Source organism: Dysidea avara, chromosome 1 (genome assembly GCF_963678975.1).
Source record: "Dysidea avara chromosome 1, odDysAvar1.4, whole genome shotgun sequence".
NCBI classification, from domain to species: Eukaryota; Metazoa; Porifera; class Demospongiae; order Dictyoceratida; family Dysideidae; genus Dysidea; species Dysidea avara.
In genome coordinates this window covers 19,828,390-19,844,972 of record NC_089272.1, presented here as the reverse complement: position 1 = coordinate 19,844,972, position 16,583 = coordinate 19,828,390, and the positions used below count along the sequence as shown (strand labels likewise).

The 16,583-nt window shown below is 38.3% G+C and overlaps 1 protein-coding gene across 4 annotated transcripts in view; it reads right to left on the bottom strand.

Moving 5' to 3' along the window:
- LOC136258546 (uncharacterized) overlaps positions 1-16,583 on the bottom strand; it is a 63,391-nt gene that overhangs the window by 20,996 nt on the left and 25,812 nt on the right. For all 4 annotated transcript variants that reach the window (XM_066051873.1, XM_066051865.1, XM_066051883.1 and 1 more), the window contains 3 exons: positions 15,371-15,478; positions 14,498-14,554; positions 10,464-10,739 (listed from right to left, as the gene is read on the bottom strand). In XM_066051873.1, coding sequence (XP_065907945.1) covers positions 10,464-10,739; positions 14,498-14,554; positions 15,371-15,478 — 441 coding nt within the window. The remainder of the gene's footprint in view (positions 1-10,463; positions 10,740-14,497; positions 14,555-15,370; positions 15,479-16,583) is intronic.

Genomic DNA, 16,583 nt, shown 5'->3' with positions numbered 1-16,583 from the left:
TGTATCTTCCTGGCTTTTAGCTTGATTTTTTTTAAACCACAAAAGGTTTGAGGTTCAATAGTTAACCTATTCACCCACTGATTTTCAGTTTCTTCCCATAAGCGGTTTACCCTGTAGGCGTGACAACATATTGGTGTTATTTTTCGTGAATGGTCGCTAATAACTCTTTGCTTGTTTATCGTATTCCAGCCAAAGTTGGTACCAAGATGCGCCTTTATACCCCCTTCTGTGTGCCAAATTTCAAGGTAATTGGATATAGCGTTCGCATTTTATAGCAAGTTTTGTAAGTGTGCGAAAAGAGGAAGAAAAATAAGAAAAAAAATGAAGAAACTAAGCCAATTTTTGAAGTCGTATATCTCAGGAACGCTTGAAGCGATTGGTTAAATTTGGAATGTGGAGTACTGAAGTTGGAGGGTGCGTCCACAGCAAAAGTCCTCTTGTTTCATCAAGGCAGCACAGAGCTACAGAGGTGCACAAATTGTGTTTTCGTTCTTCCTGTCAATATACTCACGGGTGTTGCGTGCCAGCTTCTTGGGCCGCACAACACACTGCGGTAAAGAAAAAAAGATTGGTTAAAAAGCCCCAAAGCTGGCCATGCAGGTCAGCTTTGGGGTATACAAATACAAAAAGAAGTGAAATCTAATCCAAAACAGCCAAGCTGTAAAAAAAGAGTGTGGCCCTCAAAAAGGCTAAGGTGAAAAAAGATGTGAAATCCAAGGTGGTGGCTAAGTAATGGCTGTGATGGTAGGTTAATGGCAAAAATTTTAATAACAACAATTCAGGTGAATTTTGGTGCTGCTTGGTCTTGGCACAAAATTCACCTAAATTGTTGTTATTAAAATTTTTACCATTAACATACCATCACAGCCATTTCTTGGCCACCACCCTGGATTTCACATCTTTTTTCACCATAGCCTTTTTGAGGGCCGCACTCTTTTTTTACAGCTTGGCTGTTTTGGATTAGATTTCACTTCTTTTTGTATTTGTATACCCCAAAGCTGACCTGCATGGCCAGCTTTGGGGCTTTTTTAACCTATCTTTTTTTTTTTTTACCACAGGAAGAAGAAAAGATGAAGCAGATGTTAAATACTTTAAATATTTCTGAATTCATCAGTAAATGTACAAATTATATATATATAAAATACATATATTTATTACAGAACTCTCTGCATGGTGGTTTCTTTGTAACTTAACACTCAACAAGGTGACTGGGTGAATTGTTTGTAGCTGAACTATCTACAAGGTAACTCTTCCTCTAGCTGATCTCTACAGGGTGATTTGTTTGTAGCACTATCTAGGTAACTTCTTCTAGCTGATCTTTCTACAGGGTGATTTGTTTGTAGCTGAATTCTGTACAGGTGATTTGTTCGATGAGGGGGGCAAGAAGTTATAGGATAAAACAGTGTATATTCCACTAAGAGGAAAAGAATGGAAATCTAGTACACATGCAATTTATACTAATTTGCTTAACTTTGCTTGGTATACGTATAGCTGGATGAATGAATAGCATACACTTTAGTTGCATGGATTTCTGGAAAAAAAATTAAAATTAGGCCCCATAGGTTTGTATTTGGGAACATTTTTGATAGCTATTTAGCTAACAAAATGCATGCTTTGCAAATAGATAAACATGGTAAAGTGTACAAAACAAAATAAGGAATTATTATTGTAATTTGCAAAATAAATATTATCAGTTAATGACCTTAGAATCGTGACTGTTCTATTAGTGTAGTGACCGCTCTATTAGAGTAATAACTGCTCTATTAGAGTATCTCGATCTTCAGCACAAAAATTCAAACTTAATTATTTACTTCATTTTCTTCACAGTACACAGTTTATAACTGTAAAATGCATTTATAACTGTGTCTTCTATTTTGGCTTTCCGTACTTCTGAATATAGTGTGAATGTATGATTCCTGTTTCTAGTGCAATATAGTCCTGTAAGCTCAGGGGGGAGGGGCAGAGAAGGGTCAGGGGGAAAAGCTCCCCTTGCCCACCCCCCCAGATCCATTTATGTACAATGCAGCATGTTATTAACCAGAAGAACAAAACATTTTAGCCCATGAGTAGTTTCATGTCCTCCAAATGAGACATTTTTACAGTGGAGTTGCATACCAGGTAGAACACATGACAAGTACACCCTTAAGTTTAGTTTAGGTGCTATGTAACTCTATGGCAGTTTCTTTTCAACCAAAAATATGACAGTTAATATATACACGCACTGATGGCTAGGCCGATCACATGTATACAATTACACATCAAGATAGTCTAATACAAAAGTCAATCTAGATTTGTTAATCACGTCTTGCATCCAAAGCCATAATCACTGAAACATTGTTGTCAGCTATTCACATTCCTTGATGTGCAGGTAACTAAGTCATACAGCTTCTGTCAATAAATCAAGACACACGGTAGTGTGTTATGTGGCCGAAGAAGCTGGCGTGCTACACTGTGAGTATATTGACAGGAAGAAAGAAAATGCGGTTTTCACATCTTTGTATATAACAGGGGCGTACACAGAAATTTTGAAAATGGGTTTCCACTACAGCTAAATGGCTGTTATATTAAAGTAGTTTGTGTTACCTGACTGCTCTATTAGAGTATCTCAATCTTTTCACCAAAATCATAATTCAGAACAATGCTATAAGTGTTACTATCATGTTAGAAACTATTATTTGACTAAGATAAAATGTCCTGTTCCATGATAGATTCCAGATTCTGGAAACCTGAAGTTTCAATTTCTTAATGCTTCAAGTAGTGTGTAAAATCCAAAGGGGTTTCCTGAAGCCCTGGAACCTCCCTTGGTATCCCATGTATAGCTTTGTGCATCCTCATTCTATTGGAATCAATTTTGCTGCAGAGGTGCCCATCAGGAAGGGGAGCCCACATGCCAAATTTGAAGAAAATTGCCCAAGCTATTGCCAAGATATGAGCGACCAAAATTTTGTTTTCGTTTTTTCTTCTTTTGGGAAATTTACCATAAAACACCAATGCGTGCTCCATTCTGGCTGCAATTTAGCACACATAAAGGGCTCATTAAAGCGGATATCAGTACCAAGATTGGTAAGAATCAGATGAACATTTATGGAGTTAAGACCAATTATTCACGTAAAATAAGGTGGAATTTCTGTCACGCCCACAGGGTAAACCCCTTGGAAAGGGTCCACAAACCGAAAAATCAACTTTTACAAATTGATCCCCCTACCAATGTGGGATGTTCATTGTAGTATACTATGCTAGATCCACCATGAAACCAGATGCACAATTGTTGTCTTCACAGAAATATCACTTTTTGTATCTCACGAAATGCAAAATTTATTTTTAAAAGTTCATGCTCCACTCAAAGGACTGGATGAAACTTGCTACTTAGCCAGATCTTATCTATAGTTGTTGTAATTTAAAAGTACACACAGCAGTGAGCAAATGATTTGCTACATTCACGGCACAGGCCTGCTTTCTTTTTAAAATCACATAATGAAATACAAACTTTCAAATTAAAGCTTCCCTATCAGCCAAGGCAAGAAAAGTCCCAAACATTCTTCATAGTATTGTGATAAGGTTGGGTGTATAGTCTGTCTATGCTGTTAGTCTGGAAAGGATCTGAGACTTCTCACCATCTGCATCACAAGCATCAAAATTTTTTGCAACATTTGGGAATTGTATTGTGCCTTCTAGCTATTTCCAATGCTTCTGTAGCCACAATACCCATCAATGATAGTCTGGAACGATGACAAAAAATGTTCCAGGACAGTTGGTACCAGTGGTTGTCAATTATTATTTCACCGATATCCTTCATGCATCGTTCGAAGCTCTAGACCACTGGAGGCAACTAAATCGTCCAAAACTGACTTCACCTCTCATGCTCCACAGTGGCTTCAAATCTTTACTAGATCACCCTACAGCACCACCATGTTACAAAATACTCAAAAATAAACTGAAAAAACCATGAAATCGAATCGAGCTAGGTGGGGCTCCTGGCGAGCTGCTGGAATACTACATCATATGAAATCACACAAACAACGACTGCTACTACTGCCAAACATTTTCACCCATCTTTTATCATAATTCTAAACAAAATTATGTAGGTGATCAGTGCAGCATCAGAAGTGAAGAATATTTGTCTTGGCTGGTAGTGCAGCTTGAATTTGAAAAATTGTGCTTCGTTTCGTGATTTTTGAAAGAAAGCAGCTCTGTGCTGGGAATCTAACAAATTATTTACTTGTTGATGTGTGTACTTTTTAACTAAAACAACTATAGATAAGATCTGGCTAAGTAGCAAGTTTCATCTGGTCATTTGTGTGGAGTATGAAATTTTAAAAATAAATTTTACGTCTTGCGAGATATAAAATTCAATATTTCTGTGAAGACAACAATCGTGCTTCTTGTTTCATGGTGGTCTAGCTATGGTGCGCTACAATGAACATCCTACAATGGTAGGGGAATCAATTTGTAAAAGATGATTTTTTGGTTTGCAGACCCTAGAAAATTGCTATGTAGATGGAGTAACCATCATAGGTAGAGTCTGCAATGCAAAAAATCGATATCTTCTAATCAACTACCTAGCTATTGTCATGTGTTAGGCTAAGTGTAACTTAAATAACACCAGCGCGGCAGCCAAGTTTGTCACTTTCTTCTGGTAGAAAAAATACAAATGTCTTAAAATCACGTGATTTTTCGTTGCAATGGTTCGTAGGGCTTTTCATATGCCACGATATTCACTTTCAACATTGTTCAAGTAGTCTTTCATCAACTGAAAGTATTGGTGGTTTGATTTTATTGGTAAATTTCTCGTGGTTACTATGTCTTTTCAAGTTGAGGATTTTACAGCGAGCCCTCGATTGGCTACCCTCACATCATTAAAGAAAACTGAACTTGTATCATTGGCCAATCACTACAAATTAGAAGTCTCTACTGCATCTCGTAAAGCAGACATTAGAAAAATCATAACTGTAGAGGAAGAAATTGTCTCGGAAGAAGAGGAGGACACACCCACTGATTTGGAGCTGAAAAGGCTAGAGTATCAAGAAAGGAAATGGGAGCGTAAAAGCCAGCTGAGAACAAAAGGAATTAGAGTTGAAAGAACATGAACTGTCCATTCAATTGAAAATTAAAGAACTAGAGTTAGCAGGAGCTAGTGCTGGCACCACTGGGAAACCAGAAAAGTTTGACATGAGTAAACATATTCAATTCGTTCCTCCCTTCCAGGACTCTGAGGCAGATAAGTACTTTCTACATTTTGAAAAGGTAGCATCCAGTTTAGAATGGCCCAAGGAAGTCTGGACTCTTCCTCCCCAAAGTACCTTAATTGGTAAGGCCCATGAGGTTTACTATGCTCTGTCAGTAGACCAAAGTTCAGATTATGAGGTGGTCAAAGGAGCTATCCTGAAGGCTTATGAGTTGGTGTCTGAGGCTTATCACCAGCAATTTTGTGGGTGTCACAAAGGAGAGCAGCAAACCTATGTGAAGTTTGCTAGGTCCAAGGAAAATCTTTTTGATCGTTGGTGTAGTTCCAAAGATGTTAATCAAGAGTTTGCCAAGCTTCATCAGTTAATGCTGTTAGAGGAATTTAAGAACTGTCTACCCTCCGACATCAAAACACAACTAGATAAGAGGAAAGCCAATGATTTGCACCAAGCAGCTGTCTGAGCGGATGATTATGCCCTAACACACAAGAGTACTTTTAAGAGACTGCCGCCAACATCTGGAGACAATACAGGTCGAGTACCTGCTGCTGTAGACCGAAAGTTGCCGTCAGACAATCCATCGCCTAAATTGTTAAATCTTAAAGGTAGTACAGCCCCTCCAGACAGCCAGCCTGGTTTGCCAACTGGCCCAGTGTGCTATTATTGTAAGCATCATGGGCATGTTAAAGCCGAGTATAAGGCCTTGCAGAGGAAGCATGCTAAACCAATGACTGTAGCATCACCAGCCAATGTTGCTATAACAATTCCTAAGGAATATGTTTCATTTATTTCATCAGGGTGGTAGCACTGCTAGATTCAGGGGAGAGTATCCCAATTACAATTCTTAGGGACACTGGAGCAGTTCAGTCATTGATTTTAGAAAGTACCTTGCCTTTTTCTGATGATTCTAGGACAGGAAGTAACCTTACAAGGAGTGGAGCTGGGTCACATGAGTGTACCATTGCATAGTATTCACTTAAAGTATAGTCTGGTAGATGGCCCTGTTATTGTGGGAGTCAGACCTTCTCTCCCTGTAAGAGGTGTATCTCTGATTCTAGGTAATGACTTAGCTGGCCAACGAGTGACTGCCACTGATACAATGACCACATCTTCCATGTCTGAAAGGCAAGTGACTGAAGCAGACAGTGATACCTCACATGGTGAATGCTCCACTGTTGAAGAAAACATGGTAGATGACATTCCAGTAAGGTAGAGAAGCAACCTGTTAATCAAGCAAGTACAGACGATGTGTCCAAGCTTACCTTTACACGCTAAGAGCTTTGCGGGAACAGTCTGATGACCCAGAGATACAGCACCTTTGCCAGTATGCACTCGATGAGTACAAAGTATATACTGTACCCAGGGGTTACTTTATGAAAGATGGTGTGCTCATGAGGAAATGGAGGGCTCCCACGGTACCAGCCTCACATGAGTGGAGTGTGATTTATCAGATTGTGGTGCCCCAGAAGTATCGTAGTACTGTATTGAGTCTGGCTCATGACACGCCCATGGCTGGTCATTTGGGAATGAATAAGATACATCGCCAGGTTCTCAATCATTTATATTGGCCAGGTATAAGTAGAGATGTTAAGAAGTTTTGTAAGAGCTGCCACACTTGTCAAGTGGTAGGAAAGGCCAACCAGAAATGCAAGGTTGCCCCACTGAAGCCAATTCCAGTAGCTAAGGAACCCTTCTCTCATGTGATCATAGATTGTGTGGGTCCTCTCCCAAAGACTAAGAAAGATAACCAATATCTCCTAACTATTATGTGTGGCTCTACTAGGTTTCCAGAAGCCATTCCATTGCAAAACATTAAGACCCCACAGATTGTGAAGGCACTAGTTAAGTTTTTTACGCTCTTTGGTCTCCCCCGTGCTGTGCAATCGGACCAAGGCTCCAATTTCATGTCTGTACTTTTTCAGGAGGTGATGTCCCAGTTAGGAATTAGTCAGTTGATATTGTCAGCTCATCACCCTCAATCTCAGGGAGCCCTGGAAAGATTCTACCAGACTCTGAAGTCTAATGATTAGAGCGTATTGTTTCCAAGAAGGGAAAGATTGGGATGAGGGAATTCCTCTCTTGTTATTTGTGGGGAGAGAATCCATACAAGTATCCTTAGGATTTAGTCCTTTTGAGTTGGTCTTTGGACATACTCCCAGGGGTCCTTTGAAGTTACTGAAAGAAGCGTTGTTGAAGGAGGAAGACTAACTTGAGAGTGTTCTTAGTCACATATGTGATGTTCATTATAGATTACAGAAGGTGAATGAGTTTGCTCAGGAAAACCTGAAGATTGCTCAGACTGGTATGAAAACTTGGTATGACCAGTAAAAACAAATCACACTGTAGAGAGATCAGATAGAAAAGGTTACCCTGTAGTGTAGAGATTTTGGCTACAAACAGATCACCTTGTAGAGAGTTCACATCGAACTCAAGTAGACTTCAAAGTGTTGAAGGGAGAGAATCAGGGCCAAAGTTTCCTTTTCACTTGTACAGTAGTTACACTGGTGACAATTGAATTTTCTTGAAAAGAAACAGATGGGGTGATCTTGACCTTCTACATCTTCCTGCTACAACACTCCCAATCCAATGTCACTAGCATCCACATAGAGTTTGAACTGTTTGTCAAAATCAGGGGCCAGTAAAACAGGCTCTGAATGTATTTGATTCTCTCAAAAGCATCTTGACACCTGTCTGTCCAATCAAAGTTCACTCCAGCCTTCAGAAGGGCAGTCAAAAGGTTCAGCAATCGATGAGAAGTGATGACAAAATTTCCAATAATAACCAGCCATCCACAGAAACCTCATCACGTCTTTCTTATCAGCAGGTACTGGAAATCTGGAAATAGCTTCAATTTTAGCAGACACTGGGGCAACCTGACCTTGTCCTACAACATGGCCCAGAAATGTTACTTTAGTGTGACAAAACTCGCTAATCATTAAATTGACAGTCAACTTCGCCTCCTGCAACCAATGGAGAAAACTACACAATTGATCAATGTGCTGCTCCCAGGAATGGCTAAACACCATGACATCATCTAGATAAGCCACACAACCATCCAGACCAGATATAACGTGATTAATCATTCGTTGGTAGGTTGCAGATGCGTTTCGCATTCCAAAGGGCATATCTGTATACTGGTACAAGCCATCAGGCATTGCGAAAGCAGATATTACCTTAGCTCACTCACTTAGTGGAACCTGCCAGTATCCCTTGAGCATATCAAATTTGCTCACAAATTGTGAACTACCGATATGATCGATATAGTCCTCAATCTTTGGCAAAGGAAAACAATCAGATTTTGTCATGTTGTTAACTTTCCTAAAGTCAGTACAGAATCTCCAAGTACCATCAGCCTTAGGTACTAACACACATGGGGAGCTCCATGGACTTTGGCTAGGCTCCACGATTCCATGTTCCATCATGTATGCCACCTCTTTACGTATGTAGTCACGTTTAACAGGGTTCACACGATAGGGTGCTGTTTGATAGGTACCGCTCCACCCACATCCACATCATGTACAGCTGCTGTAGTTATTCCTGGGGCATCGGGGAAATTTCCATAAACTCGTGTAAGAGGGACTCTATCTGTGTCTTCTCGGGAGGTGACAGATGTTCGTCCAGGTTAGTCAATATCTCAGAGTTACTTAGCCTCATCACACATTTGTCCTCTCCATTGGTGTCTGGCTCTACCACTGGCTCCTGGTGAATTACTGTGGTTAATGCTGTATGTTTCTCCTCTGAATCAGATTGGCAGTGGTAACATTTCAACATATTAATTGCGCAGAGACGTCTGGACTTCCTCCTTCCTGGAGTACTAATAATATAGTTAACATCATTACTCTTCTCCTGCACAGTGTAGGGTCCACAGTATCTGGCTTTCAGCAGACTACCATGTACAGGTAACAATGCCAGCATACGATCACCAGGTTGAAAAGATTGTTCCCTTGCTTTGCTGAACTCTCTACAGGGTGATTTGCTAGTAGCTGAACTCTGTTCAAGGTGATTTGGTTGTGGCTGAACTCTCTACAGGGTGTTTGGTTTCAAGCTGATCTCCCTACTATGTGACTTGTAATGATCTGAGTCTCTAGAGCACTTTATTTGTAGCTGTACTCTCTACAGGGTGACAGTTATATTAGAGTATTGCTTTTGCTAAACGTGGTTGGCTTTCGAATCATAACTCAGTGGTTCATAATCCGATTCTTCTGTACTACCTACTGCAAGGACTTTCTATGATGATTTTTTCCAGCTACATACTGATTTCCAGCTCATTGCTCTAAGTGGTTTACCTGGTAGGCATGAAAACTAATATTTTTTTTTATTATAAAAGTTGATTGCATAATTGCAACACAGGTTGGATTTTGTGCCATATCTCCATGGTCTTTATCTGGATTCCTTTCACACCACACAAAGGTACTCCTACGATGGTTGCTTCATCTACATAGCAGTTTTCAGCTCATTCCTTCAGGGGGTTTACCCTTTGGGCGTGACAGAATTTCAATCTTATTTTACGTGAATAATTAGTAATAACTCTGTGATTCTTTATCAGATTCCCATCAAATTTGGTACTGAGATTTGCTTTAATGAGCCCTTCAAGTGTACCAAACTTCAGTTTGATCGGAATACGCGTTTGTATTTTGTGGCCGATTTGTAAAGTGCGCGAAAAGACGAAATAGAAGAGAAAACCCTGAAAATTTGGCCACTCGTATCTGGAAAAAGCTGGGGCGCTTTTTCTTCAAATTTTGTATGTAGACTCCCCTACCATGCAGGCACTTCTGTACCAAATTTGGTTCCAATCAGATAATAGATAACGGATGCGTGAAAATCACATTTTCTTTCTTCCTGTCAATATACTCACGGTGTGGAGCACCAGTTTCTTGGGCAGCATGACACACTACAGTGTGTCTTGATCTAGACCTCAGTAGACCCCTTAAGAAAAAAAAACAGAAAAATTAATAAATTGTGAAATCAGATGTAGGTGGCGGCTATAGAAATGGTTGTAATGATAGTAATGTCAATCAGTTTTAATAATGACAGCATCAAAATGTCATTACTAAAATTGATTGAAATTAACAACTGTTTTTAACCTGACTTTTGAGTACCCACACCATCTTTTTACGACTTGACTGTTTTGGCATAGATTAAACAGTGAGAGCAGCAACAGCAACAGCATGTCACTGTACTAATACAATACATGTTACAGCCATGTTTTGCTTTACCACTTTGAATATTACATTTGTTACACCAGCCATTTTCTTTGAAAACTACACCCTATATACATACCTTTGTTTAACTTTACTTTAATCTTGTGAGCTAAATCAGTCAAACCAATCCTTATTAGAGCTTTGATAAACTGATGCCAATTAGTTTTTTTAGATTTTTGTAGCCACAACTGGAGCATCCTTGAACAACACATATCAACATCACTGGGATAATTTTGTCGTACAGCATTCAGTTCCTCATAGCAATCATCTAATAACTCAACTCCTAAGTCATACCAATTGCTTGAAATTTGCTTTTTGTATCTGTGAAGATGCTTTAATTTAGGGGAATCATTAACTGTAAAGTAAGATAGTTGTAAACATTACAAAGTGTGTTCTGTGAGTAATTGATCATTATAATCACTGTATGCACGTACATATGTAGGTATGTATTCATGCTACATGCATGCATGCATATGTATGTATGTATGCATGTATGTATGTATGTATGTATGTATGTATGTATGTATGTATGTATGTATGTATGTATGTATGTATGTATGTATGTATGTATGTATGTATGTATGTATGTATGTATGTATGTATGTATGCATGGATGGATGTATGTATGCATGGATGTATGTATGTATGTATGTATGTATGTATGTATGTATGTATGTATGTATGTATGTATGTATGTATGTATGTATGTATGTATGTATGTATGTATGTATGTATGTATGTATGTATGTATGTATGTATGTATGTATGTATGTATGTATGTATGTATGTATGTATGTATGTATGTATGTATGTATGTCTGTATGTCTGTATGTCTGTATGTATGTATGTATGTATGTATGTCTGTATGTATGTATGTATGTATGTATGTATGTATGTATGTATGTATGTATGTATGTATGTATGTATGTATGTATGTATGTATGTATGTATGTATGTATGTATGTATGTATGTATGTATGTATGTATGTATGTATGTATCCCATCCAAAAACAGCTTGCAGCTGTAAAAAAGTGCGCATCCAAGTAAAGCAGAGTTAACTACAACAAAAAGTAATGATATCATAATGCGGCCATGTGCGAGGTGTGCAAGTTGTAAAATTAATATTAGCTAATCAGATAATACAATATTATTGTTAAAGTGTTAATGAGAACTATGTGATGTTGCTAGTTTTTAAGTGTGTGAGCATTTTCATAAATGCCACACAAATTTGATTCTCAATTAAGCAATGTGTAAAGATTCTCTGATAGCAATAAATAGTTTGAGTTTGGCCATCTTTCCTGTATACGGCAATGCTATGAACAAAGGAAAGGCGGCCAAACTCAAACAGTAGGTAAGTTTCCATGGTTTTGACAGAAACCCCAGATTACAGTGACAGAATATTAAAATAAAACTGTAATTTTAGTGGCATGCAACTGCAGTCAACTAACACCCATTTTAACCAGTAAATCCTTAGTAACACTTTGCCTTTCTTCTTGTACTGCATTAAAATGATCAAGATACTCTAATAGAGCAGTCACAAAATAGCTGTAACACAGCAATAAAAGTTAAAGCATAGTTACAACTTCTACCTAGAATTGCTTAAATTACTAGCTACTTACAGACTTTACAATATAAAAATACAGCACTTGTAGAAATGTGACTCTTCTATTAGAGTGATTGAATGCTCTATTAGAACACTCTCACAGCAGCAATTTAAACATTACCATGGACACCCATAAGTGTTATGTTTACTCAACTGTTGCATTAGAGTTCTGTTGAGTCCGAGCTAAACATATCATGCCATGTATATTGAAATCCAAGTTGTGCATACTAATCACATGTGTATTAATCGATCCCCACAATTGATTTTGGTCTTAACCCATTAACGGTCGTAGCCACCATATGGCAGCATGGCATTATAAGCCATGGTTTCTTTGTAGCTGAATTCTCTACAAGGTAACTTCTTGTAGCTGATCTCTCTACTGCATGGGTGACTTGTGTCTAGTTATACACTCTCTACAAGGTGATTTGTTTGTAGTTGAATACTCTACAGGGTGATTTTTAGTGATGTACAATATATTAATTATATCGATTATCGTGACATATTAATTTTTATATCGTAATCGTGATAAAAAAAAATTATATTGTGATATATGATGGTGTAGCAATTTCATCAGAAAATGATGTTCAAGACAGCATTAGTTTCTTTATAACAGACTTACTTGTAGAGGAAAGCACATGTTAGGGACTATTTTACATGGTTCATGCTCAAATACTAGTAGCTTATTACCACAACTTCATGCAGTTTGTATATCGTGATAATTTATCGTATCGTGATAAATGAAGAGAGCAATAATTGTGATAGACAATATACAAAATTTGCCATATCGCACAACACTAGTGATTTTTTGTAGCCAAACTCTCTGCAGGCTGATTTGTTTGTAGCTGAACTCTCTACAGGATGGTTTCTTTGTAGCTGATGTCTCTACAGGTGACTTGTTTCTAGCTGATCTCTCTACAGGATGGTTTCTTTGTACGTAGCTGAACTCTCTACAGGGTGATTTTTTTCTAGCTGAACTCTCTCTAGGGTGATCACTTCACTGCTGAACCCTCTACAAGGTGGCTTCTTCTATCTGATCTCTCTACAGTATGATTTGTTTGTAGTTGAACTCTCTACAAGGTGACGTTTTCTAGCTGAGCTCTCTCTTGTTTCTAGCTGATCTCTCTACAGAGTAACTTGCTAGTAAAGCTGAAGTCATAGCTGAACTCTCTTCAGTGTAACTTGTAATGTTCTGAATCACTACGGCAATATATTTGTAGCTGAACTCTCTATAGGGTGACTTGCTCCTTGCTGAAGTGCCTACAAGATTAACTTTTTGCAGCTGAACTCCCTACAGAATAACTTGTAATGTAATAGAATTCTATAATGGAGTAAATAAATTAGCTGAATGCTCTATTAGGGTGACTGTTCTATTAAAGTATCTCGATCTCACATTTGCTACACGGAGTTGGCTTTCGAATCTTAACTCAGTGGTTTGTAATTCGATTCTTCTGTACTACTGCAAGGACTTTCTATGAAGATTATTCCAGCCATACACCGATTTTCAGCTCATTGCTCTAAGCGGTTTGCCTAGTAGGCATGAAAACTAATACTTTTTAATTCATAAAAATCGATCGTGTAATTGTGACACAGGTTGGGTTTTGTGTCATATCTCCATGCTCTTTATCTCGATTCTTTTCAAACCACCAAAAGGCACTCCTACAATGGTTACTCCATCTACATAGCAATTTTCAACTCATTCCATGAAGCAAATTACCCTGTAGGCGCGACAACAAATCAATCTTGTTTTACGCGAATAATCGGTCATAACTGCCAAACCATTCATCGGATTTGCACCAAATTTGATGCTAGGACTTGCCTTTGGACTCCCTTTCTGTGTGCCAAATGTCAAGGCGATCAGAGCATGTGTTTGCATTTTATAACAATTTTTGCAAGTGTGCAAAAACACGAAGAAGAATAAGAAAAAAAAACGAAGAAAAAAATCAAAACTTTGGCAGCTTGTATCTTGGAAATTCCGGCCATGTCCTTCACAATTGGTATGTAGACTCCCCTGGCTGGCGGGCAACGCTGTAGCAAATTTGGTTCCAATTGGATAAGGGATCACCGAGATACAAAAGTGTGAAAATGACGTTTTCTTTCTTCCTGTCAATATACCCACGGTGTGGCGCCGGCTTTTTGGGCCACACGACACACTATCGTGTCTTGATGTAAACAAAAACAACACAATTGATTTCCTTATTTCATAGCGAGTATTTAAATGTATGGTTACTAAGTAATTCTGCATATGGTAAGGATAATATGATGCAATTTGGCGATTCGGCTAGTAGTCACCAGGAATTCAGCTGGCAATGGGTTAATTAATTAATTAATGTCTATATACTGGCCGCCCAGTTGTAGCCTGGTCTACATTGAGATGCAGCCTGGGTAAAGTCACAAACTTAGTGACATCGTGAATGTAGCCCAGGGGGCTCCTTTGATCTGAGGTGTGAAAGTGATACATTTATAATTTATAACATGTAATTTACTGTACGTACACCACAAAGTTAACTCACTTCTTCCAAACTCTTCATCGTCACTATCATTACTATATATATCATCTTCACCATTATCTAAGAAAGAAACATATAACAATAAACACTGTGCATGAATACCTTGTAGTATAAGTTGCACAAAGAAATTCTAAATTTATGCATATTGACATTTAAACAATTAACAGACCTAGCAGACTGTATGTTATAGTTAAAGCACTGCCACGCGTGTGTATGGAAATACAGCACAAGGGTGTGTGTCGAGAGGCTAATACAGCACAAAGTGAAGATGAGTGCTGTATTTGCCTCGAGACACCCCCCCAAATGCTGTATTTTTCGTACACACAAGCATAGGCGGTGCTTTAAGTGTTATATTGTACTTCCTGGTTGTCTGGCTCAGAGTGATTTTCTCTAGTACTCAAACTGTTACGGTTTTCGGTGATCAGGATATCAGTATGTGTTTATATAATCTATTTCTAGTCATAGAACAAACTAATAGGATTAATTAGGCTAGTTTTATCGATCTACAATGTCACGCACGTGATCTTTCGTGATGTCTTAGTGGAGTTGTTTTGTGATCAGATGATCAGTAAGTGTTGATACAGTCTATTTCTAGCAGTAGAATGAACTGGTAGGATTAGTTTGGCTGGTTTTAGTGATTTACAGTGTGTTGTTTTCGTAACATTCCGTAAATAAATTCTCTGCATAACTGTGCTGTATTTGCCCAATTAAGTGCATAACTGTACTGTATGACTCATACAGTACAGCTATGCAGCTAATAAGTACTGTATGGACAATACGACATGCGGCATTGCAATGATCCTCCCATGCAAAGTACATTATATGTATATGGAACACCCAATATCAGCAATAATACATATATGCAAACATGCATACCTGAATCAGGTTGTATCCCAACATTATTCATGCTCCCAGTGTATACAGCATGGCTTGTCACCTCTTCTCCAGGACTACCACCTGTACTTTGTACAGGGGAGGTGCCTTCTGCATAGAACAAAAGTATATATACACACAAGTATACTGGAATTTTCAACTACTGAAACAAGCTGAAGTAGTGCATGATATTAAATCACAGTAAAACAATAAGAAGTGTTATATCCCTACTGTGCATTTCCATGATACGTATCTTGAGGGATATATATAACATTTCTTATTGTTTTACTGTGATTTAATATCGTGCACTACTCCAGCTTGTTTCAGTACTTTTATTCATGTGCTATGATCCCTACTAAAATTCCAAATTTTTTGTGTACTTGTTTGTTAACTTTTTTGTAAAAGAAAATTATTATGACTGGTGGACCCACGCATACTGCATCAAAAGAAAGAAATAGCACCGCGCTTCACAGCTATCAATTTATCATTTGAAAATTAAAGTGAAGTCTTTGTTGTCAGTCATGTTCAACCCGTTACACAGCATTACAATTCAAGAACATATATGTATATATATATATATAAATGTGTGCGTGTTATAGTTTAAGCACCGCTGCACGTGTGTATGGAAAATACAGCACGAGGGGGCATGTCGAGAGGCTAATACAGCACAAGGCAAAGCCAAGTGCTGTATTTGCCTCGAGACACCCCCCCAAGTGCTGTATTTTTCATACATACAAGCATAGGCAGTGCTTTAAGTGTTATATTGTACTTCCTGGTCATCTGGCTTTGAACGATTTTCTCTAGTACTCAAACTGCTGCGATTTTCGGTGATCGGGATATCAGTAAGTGTTTAAATAACCTATTGCTAGTTGTAGAACAAACTGATTGGATTAGTTTGGCTAGTTTTAGCGATTTACAATGTCACGCACGTGATCAATCATGCTGTCTTAGTGGAGTCGTGTTTAAAAAGCTTCATGATCAGATGATTAGTAAGTGTTTATACAATCTATTTCCAGACGTACAATGAATTCGTAGGATTAGTTTGACTGGTTTTAGTGATTCACAGTGTGTTGTTTATGTAACATTCCTTAAATAAATCCTCTGAACTGCTTTTGCCCAAGTGTACTGTATTTGCCCAATTAAGCGCATAACTATACTGTAATTGTCCAATTAGCTGCATAACTGCTCTGTATGACTGATACAGTACAGTTATGCA